The 10,301-nt window shown below is 39.1% G+C and overlaps 1 protein-coding gene across 2 annotated transcripts in view; it reads right to left on the bottom strand.

Moving 5' to 3' along the window:
* SYK (spleen tyrosine kinase) overlaps window positions 1-9,780 on the bottom strand; it is a 31,021-nt gene extending 21,241 nt beyond the window's left edge. For both annotated transcript variants that reach the window (XM_010077822.1, XM_010077823.1), the window contains exons 1-2: window positions 9,349-9,780; window positions 7,706-7,866 (exon numbers count right to left, since the gene is read on the bottom strand). In XM_010077822.1, coding sequence (XP_010076124.1) covers window positions 7,706-7,866; window positions 9,349-9,762 — 575 coding nt within the window. In that variant the 5' untranslated portion in view covers window positions 9,763-9,780. The remainder of the gene's footprint in view (window positions 1-7,705; window positions 7,867-9,348) is intronic.
* Between the last annotated feature and the right edge of the window lie 521 nt (window positions 9,781-10,301).

Here is a 10,301-nt window from a genome sequence, read left to right on the forward strand (position 1 = left end):
TTTTTCATGACAGGTAGGTATTTTCTGAGCAGTCTGATTTCCTGTGCTGACTGACCAGTGGAAAGCAACAGGTTCTGCTAAAATGAAAAATTACTTTCACTTTGTTTTCCTCTGACTTGTTTTTAGCGAATAAGGCTTGGAAAAATATCCATCACAGCCCAAACTAAAAACTTTTACTGCCTCTGGTGACAAGGACTGTCACAGGTTGTGTTTCGCAGTTTCATTTTGTTTTTGTAGACTGTGATAATGGCTGTCTAGGTTAGGCTAAGCTTCCAGAACTGGAGCTGGGTACACAGTATCCAGTACCTTACAGTCACTGTAAAAAATGGAATAAAAGAAAAAGGCCGCTGAAACTGAAAGGTTATAAAGTGAAAACTCTTCAAATGGAAATCAAGGTTTTGACATCTTCTTGATGGTGCTGCCTGTACTACTCAGGGTCATCACATCAGTTCCAGGGGTTCCATTCATATGTGGAACTTTCCTTCTATGAAAAGTAACAATCAGAATGTTAAGAAAAAAACTGAAAATTCCAAATGCACTCTCTGCTCTAATGTGCTCTGAAATGACACACAATATTTACTGTTCTTCAGTACAAACTGATAACAAGAAAACCTTTTTTTTAAAAAGCTATTTAAAAAAATAAAACCCAACATTTTGTCAAGGAAGGAAGCCAGCAGTGAAATATCATCTGGTCTTCCATTTCATGCTGTTGCAGAGAATTACACATCTGCAGAAGAAAACCATAAAGATAATAAACACCTGTAAATAAACAATATTGTCCTTTCATCCACTGAGATCAATCAGAAAGATGAACAACTTCACTGAGAGTAAATTTGAATCCATAGATATATTAGAGAAGCACTGTGGTATCTAGATATTCTATGACATACATTTTAAAACAGCAATTTTAGAAGGAACTGAGAATTTAAAATTGTTATGTGACATAATGCAAAGAACATTTAGTTACTGATTTTAGTTTTCATGCAGTCTATGTTTGAGTATTTTTAATGTTTTTGTGAATGTAAGCCAAATAGCAACCCATAATTATTTGGAGTACCATTACAGACTGTGTAAGTAACTATCCGTTCTGTCCTTTGGTAAAGTCTCTCTTTTTGCTTGAAAGAAAAAAGAACAATATCCCAATTTTTTCTGCTTCCAAGTGAAACACCAAATGATCGTTTTCATTCTAAAGGAAAAAAATCCCTGAAGGTAAAAAAAAAAAAAATTGCTATTGCAACATGCCTCACTGACTGTGTAGAAAAAAAGAAGTCACAGCATTCTACAGTGGAGGATAATGAAGCAAAATGCTTGCTTTAGGAATGGTGTGAAATTATTCTCACTCCTGAATGCCAGGGTGTGTTAAAGTTTGTTCTCAGCCTTGCTTTACCTTCTCAGCAATAACAGCTTCCTTGATGCAGAGATATCAAAATATCCCACTGTTGATCAAGCCCCAGCCATTCCCTGCTTGTCTGCCCTTATGACTAGCTCTCTTCTAATGGTATTAACAACATGGCTATTCATTATCACTTCCAACCTCTGCAGCACACTGCACGCATTCCAAGTTTGAGGGCAATAAGGAATTAACTTGGTGCCAGTTGTAAAAGGATCATACAATGGAAAAAAATTGATTGACTGCAGTCTTCATTTATATAATTTCTTCTCCCCCATTTAGTAACACATTCAAAGCTGTTTCAGAAATGTCAGCACACTACAGCATTGAGGAGCAAGCTCAGCCACACACTATTGCTATCTGCAGTGGAACCTAAAACTTCATCTTCTGATAAAGGCTACTGTGGTGTGCTGCACAGTGATGAAACACCTTTACGAGAAGGTTTGCATCACTGTAGTCTATTTTGCTGGCATTGCCCTGGCAGCAAAATACACTGTACTCCACCAAAACCCTAATAAATAGCCTTGCTGTACAACTGTGCGTGCAACAAAGGACCTTCTCAGTACAGCTATCTCAGTCAGGGATCACATCTTTTCTTTACACCTCTGACCCAGGCTGATGCTGTGGTCTGCAGGTGGCACCTAACTGTGTCCCTAACTGAAGATCAGTAAACAGCACTCCCAAAGAACTGTGGGCATCATCCAGGCTGCTGTGGAGGGGACTACAGCACCTCCTCACTCTGTATTTTATCATTTATCCTGCAAAATCTTTATGGTCATCTAAGCCTAGCAACTGCTTGGCATTTTGAAGAGGAATTTCATAGTTAATTAATGTCCCTCAATAAAGGTTATGTTTACTAGGATTGTTTTCACCTTGTCTGATGTCAACATGTCCAGTTCCATTTATGGATACAAACATAATACTAATAGATTTATTTAAAGAATACTCTGCAAGGTCAGATAAATCACCTAGCTCAGTATGCACTCCACCAGCAGTAAATTCCTAGAAGAAGACAATAAGATTAATGTAAATACAGACTGGTACATCTACCAAAACCACAAATTTTTGGTCAGACAAGAGACAAGAAAACTCTTACGAACAACTGCATTTCAAAACTTGTTATTTTGAAATAGTGTTACTAGTGTTAACTATTGTGACATATAAGAGACAGTTTAGTCTCTAGATGTTATGAGAAGATGTTTGAGATAAGTAGTGCTGTAAGTCACTCTAATAGTCTAAACTAGTTTTGTCCTCATTAGTATATCTCATTGTATATTGAAGACATTCTTCTGATACTAAAATTATTTTTACTTTCTTTTTACATAGCTGTTCACATTTTATGTGAACTACATATGGCTATGAACCCATATAAAAGGTTTATAGAGACTAAACTGCTAATTATGCAATGCCTTAGCTCACAGTTTCCTTAATGTTGAGTTTTTAAGTTTAGCCTTATTTCTGAGTATTGTTTGTCTCATTTCAGCTTCAGAATTTCTGGTTCTTAACACAATGCAAGATTACATGTTCATATAACTAAAGTGGTCACTACCAACGACAAACCAAGATGTGGTAAGAGCGACCACACACAGAGTTGTTTCCTCTATGAAACTCCAGAGAAAATGAACGTTTCTTATACTGCTGGTCTGTCACTGTTAGCAAATTTTTGATTTATTTTTCATCTGGTCCACAAATGCATATACTCAGATAGATAATATTATTATAAATAATATGTTATAAATGTAAATATTATTTCAATATTAGTAACAGTAATAATAATATCAATAGTATTATCTATTAGCATCTAGACAATACTGATCATCATAATCTACAGTTATGTCCCCTACCAAGCAAAATCTAACAAAAAAACAGAAGTCTGGTGAGAACCAGCATCCTACATAGCGTGCAAAGTAGTGTTAATGAACCTAACAGGGGCCTGAGACATAAATAAATTTCCCTGTTTTCAGTTTCTTTTCAGGTCATATAAGAGATATCGTATTTTTCCTTCTATTCCACTGCTATAGTTTTTTCTCCAAATTTTGTGTTAGAGGGGCAATCTTTCATGACTATTCTTCTCGGAAAAGGTGGGCACTGCTTCCTGTTTCGTGTAAGTTCATGACATTTTTTCTGTATTTGGCTTTGAAAACAAACTCTACAGCACCCACATACATATTTCACTGACTTTTCAGTCATGTGAAAAGCTTTAAAAAGAGCTTTAAAATTCCCTAACAAAACACCCACAGTTAGATCAGAACTTTTCCAGCAGCTTGGATGAGTCGCAGAGTTAGGATTATGATGCTATTCATGACATTTTGAATGGCAATCAGGAAGCTTCTCAACTATTTCCATATTTATTACATAAAAAAAAAATTCTAGATTTGATAATCTTATAGACCTGCAAAGCAGCACTAAAGAAATCTAGGTGTTAGGTGTGTTTTCACAGCGACTGCTACACCGGATTTTGTTTCAAGGTAGGTAGATCAGACAGTAGATTTCTGGTGTAATGATGTTTTAGAGACCCTTGTAAAAGAATATACAGAAATATTCTAGCCTTCTAAAATTTCTTAATTTTTTCCATAATAAACAGGATTATTTTTGTCATATACCAGCACCTGCTTGTGGACTTGTTGAATAGCCTTGGGTACCTCATCTCATTGAAAATCTAGCTTCCCTCTACATTCCCAGGCTCCAATTCCTACCTCAACAAAGAAACTTCTCTCAGATATTGAATGTTTCTAAGTTTCACCTTTCAGTCAGCTACCAGGCTTGAATGTCTTGACCAATATGAGAAAAACAGTCCCTAATCAGCTACATTCACAAGCACAAATTCACAGTCTTCAGTCCACAGAGGTACAGAAGATTCTGACATGCGCTGCTGCTGGGTAAGAAAAAAGTATGCAATGCTCGTGCCTGACATGTAAAACAATGCACCTCTCTAGCACTCAGCGGTTTTGCTGCTACTGTTTTAGTGAGCTAGCAAATGAGTGGTTTATTTCTCAACACCTGCTGAGCAAGCCCACATTAGGCAAAACACTGCAGAAAACAGAAAACCTCTTTTTATCAGAGGGTAGACAGTTCTTTTGTTATTTGCTATGAGCCTCTAGGTCTACCAATCTGAGAGCCAGAAGAGCTGTGGAAGGAAAAGCAACCAATTTCTGATACAAATGAACAATACATCACTTCTCTTGCTGCTCTGGCTGGTGAATTATGGGACAGATGAGGATCTCACCCCATTTCTTCCCTGGGAGCATAAGGCAACTAAGTGGTTGAGCTCTAAACCTGACAGACAGGCGGACCATGCAAGAACAATTAATGCACAGGAATGCACCCTACAGATGCAGAAGTAAACAGCTCAACACACCATCAGTTATATTTTCATATTATTTAAGTCCCAGTGGTGCTTCTCATGGTTTAAACAGAGACTTAAAGCTAGCATTTTTCTCCTCTATGGATTTATCCACCTGATGTGAAAAAAGCCACCTGAGTTCCAGCAGAACTATATAACATATGCACCCACTGACATAAGCAGTCCCACAGGAGAAGATCTGACTGCTCCCTCCACAGCTCATCGAGCATGTTGCTGCAAACAGTACCAGAAATGCCTTCTAGGCCATCCCTAAGGGAAACAGGAAAATACCAGGGAAGTATTTCTATTTAAAGCTGTAGGAATGCTTATAGAAGAGTGAAAAGAGACCAGGGCCTATAATAGAGACCGAAAATGTCAGCTCTGCTAAAAAATTACACCTCCTCACTCCAAAGCCCATCTCTGTTGTTAAGAAAAGTTAGCTAAAGGATACATTCTTTGAAGAACAATTAGCTTCCTTTCTTTCCCCAGAGAAAAGCACTTTGACAAAGTAGAAACCAATGTGTGCAAGAGGTAAATTGGAAAAGCTGCAAACTTTGATACATGTTCAACAACATGACCCAGCTGATATAAGATTAATTTGGTAAGCTGTTAATACAGAAAGTAATAGTTATTTAGAAAAAAAAAGTTCATCAATAGAAAGGGTTGCTGCTTTGTTTCAGATTTCATATCCACCTGCCCTTATGTCTGAAACGTAGGAGAGAAACTAACAAAGTTACAGGGCAGTGAAAAGGAGAGGTGGCATGGTAATGCTGTGCTGGTAATCTACAACAGCAACTACGTTCATCAAATCGATGAAACTTCTCGTATGGTACAGGAAGACACATTCAGAAGGCACGAATCTGCGACAAGGGGAATCATTGACTCCACAAACTTTTGTAACAATTTTTTGTTACCAATGTAACAAACTCTGTAACAAATTTAGAACTATTTTTTTTTTTGTTACAAATGGCAACAAAGGCAACTGGGTTACTGACCTCTAGATGTGATCCCAAGAAACAGAGCACAAGGCTGAAAATGAGAAGACGCATGGCCACTTGGGTGAGAGTGACCATGAAACAGAAAAAATTCAAGGACTGAGGGAAAGAAAATGAGATGTCAGTACACTCAAAGTATCCGTAGGTAAGATCTGATAGGAATTAACTGTACGGGGAATAAAGATTTAGAGGAGTACTGGCTCCTGACAATTAAGACTGAAACACAGAAATATATGAAGGTTACATCTACATTAGCAATTAGTGAAGCGGCAAATCACTAAAGTGAAAGAGTTGGTACTGAGGAAGCATTTCCACCCCACACTCACTCCTGAGGTTTTACTTTGGACTAGCTTTAAAAAAGTCAAAGACAGTTGAGCGCTGAAGGAGACTACATAGGTAGGCAACGAAATTTGTCACAGGAATTACACAGCTCTAAGTGATCCTTGCTTGGGCATGACTTTTAGGCTTCATTTTCTACAATACTGATGGTGGGGGATAAAAAATGTCTCAGTAAAAACATTGGGTTTTTTTCAAATGAGGATTTTCCAAAAGAATAACTTTTTTGTTAGAAGATTTTGACTGGCTCTAATCCTCAAAAGATGATGGCTGTTAGTCACTATCCTAAATGACACATTTGCACTCAGAAAACAAAAGATCATGAGGGGGAATAAACAGACAGCAGCAGACACAAAATGGTGTTACCAAGGCAAAAGTAATTCCTTCTGATGCTTAAGTGCAAAACAAAGTACCACCACTGCCCCTGAGAAAATTGACAGTTATGGATCCCAACAGCTGTTAACATGGGCAGTTTGTTTGTATTTTTACCATTTTTGTAAGTCAGCGTATCAGGTGCAGGCAGCCAGGTTTGTCAGCGGAGCCGTAGGGGCTCTGTGAGGAGGCCAGGGGCTGCCCTGGGACAGTCATGACTAGTTCCAGTTGGCCCCAGTGGACACCCCTGATGGGCACCACCAAGCCCCTCAGCTGCTATGTGGCACCTCAACCTCCAAGAAAACATACTTAAGAAAGCATAGAAAATGCCTGGTAGGTGGCAGTGGAGGAAAAAACCAAACACAAACCAGAAGCAGCAGTGCAAACACCAAGGGCAAGTGTGGAGGAAGCTGCATGATGTGGCAGCGAGCACCCTGAAGCCCCTGGGACAGGCCACAGCAGAGCAGGTGTCCACACTGCAGCCCTCCAAGCTGATGGATGTTTCCTGAATACTTCCTGTGGAGAGCCCAGACTGCAGCAGGGAGGAGTATGAGGAGGAAGGAGCAGCAGAGAGAAGCGGTTAGGGACTGACCCCCATCCTTCATCCATCCACCCCTGTGCTGCTTGGTGGGGAGAGGAGTCGAGTGTGAAAGAGTGAAGCCGAGCCTGTGAAAACTGGGGGTGTGGGTGTGTGAGGGGAAAGTGTTTTTTTATTGTTTTGTCTTTGTTTCTTACTGTCCAACTCAACTTTAATTGACAATAAATTAAATTACTTTTCCCCAAGTGGAGTCTCTTTGCCATGAGAGTTAGTGGTATGTGACCTCCCTGTCTTCATATTGATCCATGAGCTTTTCCATCCTGTTTTTCCCCCTGTTCTGCTGAGGAGGGGGAGGGTGACAGTGGCTTGGTGGGCCAAGGTTAACCTACCACAGCCAGTTAGTACTGCTTATCAGTTATAAAACAAAGTTTGATGAATTTCTCTTGCTATTGAGCTTCTCTGATGCTCACTTTAGAATTAGACCTAGTGCTTGATCAAAAAACAATGACCCATGCATTTGCTATAGTTTCCCATCTTTAGTTAAGTGGAAGCCAAATCTTGGAGAATCTTGCTTAATATAGAAATGATTATGTCATGTATATCATGCTAGACTGGGCTCTCTCACTGTGAATGAGCCACCTTTTAGGGCACGCTCTCATTTGAGGTTCATTCATGGTAACTGTGTAGTAGCACTGGTGGCAAACAGCAGCTTCACAGAAAATAGCACTCACAGAAATTTTCCATTGTTTCTTGACCCCATGAGGATACGGTGTTCTGACTCTTCCCGAGAGATCCTCCCGTGGAACCACGGCATCTTCTCATGGGCGGTAGTGGCAATCAACTTCTCCAGCTGAGGCTTTTGACTAATGATAGCTTGTTCAAGAGCATGCCCCTAAAGAGTGGTAAAAACATATCGGGACAGTCAAACTGTCTTCTACAATGAAAACATGACAGGTAGACTCTCAGTATTGAATTGCTTTCAGGACATAGAAAATCTACACATATTTGTTTTATGTGAAGAAAAGATCTGGTTGCTATAAAGATACCAAAAGAGAAACTAACATATGGTCATTTACATTGGGATTGTTACTTTACCTCTGAGAAACAGAAGGAAAAATAACCAGTAGATTAAGCCCTTAATATATCAATATTTCAATTGAAAATTATGTGATACTTTTGTACTAATGATACATAGCTAAATGTACTTAGTGTCACTCTGAGATGTCATAACATACCTCTACATTACATATCCTATGGCAGTTTACTGAATAGACTGAACACACTTCGCATTTTTGCAGCATGTCTATGTTGCAGACATCAATGCAAATTTCCCAAAAGCAGACAGGACAGTCACAATTTTAGAGTGAACTATGTTAATATTTTAGGTATAACCTAGACAATTCCAAACCCATCTACAACCTATCACTTCTATATTTGTCCCAGAATCTGAGCACAAAACTCCCTATTTTCATCAGTTTTCAACTTGAGTTCACCAACTTACTTCTAGATTGGGCTCAGACGCATCAGAAAAAACTGTAAGCCTCAGCGCTTGTAGTAGATATAGCATAAGTTTCAGACTTTGCCATTTTGGGCATTGCTTCACATATTTTACAGAGCAGAATACACAGGGTTCTGGTAGTACTGGTCTTTTGGTACTTGTTAGTACCAAAAGAGACGAAAAACCTAGCGTAACTCCATGAAGTCATAATGGTAACTCATGACATCCCAAGGTGAAATAATATCCCTGTTGCAGACTCCTACACTAGTGTTTCCATGTAAAGACTGGCTTCTTCACCATCATTCCAAGGGAAAAATCCAGCCAGACTTCCTCAGCACGGAACAAAAAATGACACATGCAGTACCAAAGACATACAGGCAGTGCTCTGCAATTAAGAAACCAAACTCTGCTTTGGACATAATCTAAATAAACATCCCAGAATCAAGGTCAGCTAAGAGGGGAGGGTGTAAAACAAGTCACCATGTCACCACGCCTGACTGCACATCAGTCTGTAAAAATTCTGAATAAAAAGCAATCAAAAAACCCCATTTCTGTACCTTGTTCATTACATCTATTAATTTTTAGTGCATGTGGAAATATGAAGACACAGTGTAGTGCAGTGGTAGATAAGGCTATGCTAGCCAAAGACGTCATAAAAGTCCTAAGTTTTGCAAAATTTCAGGAAAACTATACTTAATGGGCAAGTTACTGCATGTACTGGGAGAAAAAAAAACCCCACTGTTCAAAACTCAAACAGCTATGACTCTACTATGAAAAAAATACTACACAGCAGCAGCAATAGCTGGAAACAAACAATGCAATCTCTTTTTCTCCTAACTCAAAGAACACTTCATGGCAAAAACAGCCTGCATTTACCTGCAAATTCCAAGTTTGTTTGACATACTCTCTGATGAGGTTCTCTTTTAAATCTTCAAAGGGTCCTGTTTTGGGCTCAACGCCTGGTGGGCGGTTGAAAGGTTTCCTCAGCAGACAGATAAGGCCATCAGCTTCCTCTGAGTGATAGTTAATGAGTTCCGCAGGACTAGCATGCGACTTGCCTCCTGCAATAGCATAGGAGCCACTCAGCTCCCTTTCAATCGTATAATGATGAACCTTCCTTCCATGGGCCAAAGATAAGGCAAAGCCTCCCAGGTAATTCCGGCTTTGGCGGAGCAAGTATAGTCCATCACTCAATCCTCCTTGCATGAGATACTCCTCAGCTTCTTCACGTGTAATATTGCCAAAGAAGTATGGCAAATGGTTAGCAGGGTTCGCCGTGTTGGAAGCCATGTTTCTTCTTTTCCAAGTAGCAAACTTAGTATTCTATATCTGAAAAACAAAGACAGAGACATGAGTATCAGTTGAAAAAAAAGAGGATGTCCCAGCAACACCGCAGTTCACGTGTGGTATGTCAGTAACACATTTTTTAAAAGATTTTGTGATAAAGATCACATTTTTGTTTTTATCTTGTTAGAAGTTGTCTTTCTAAATACCAATAGAAAGTTTTTCCTTGTTATATTGTAATATAAAAGTTTCCTATAACTCCACAAGTTTCCTGTAACTGTTTCCCTGTCTGCTTCTTTGCCTAGCCACACAGAGGTCCTGACACTTCCACTCTTGCCTGAATGCTTCTATCCACCCTTTTGTAGTGGCCTTGAGGTGTTTACCAATAAAAGGAAATAACTAGGGAATTAAGATTCACTGAGAACAGTTTTTCATTCCAGTTTTGTGCTGTTGTAATTTTGCTTATAAGAGTAGCTTACACTAGCATATGGGCTGTACGGACAAAAGTCCTATACTAAAATAGTTAACACTCCTCTCCACAAAGA

This window comes from Pterocles gutturalis, unplaced genomic scaffold (genome assembly GCF_000699245.1).
Source record: "Pterocles gutturalis isolate BGI_N339 unplaced genomic scaffold, ASM69924v1 scaffold12733, whole genome shotgun sequence".
Classification (NCBI taxonomy): Eukaryota; Metazoa; Chordata; class Aves; order Pterocliformes; family Pteroclidae; genus Pterocles; species Pterocles gutturalis.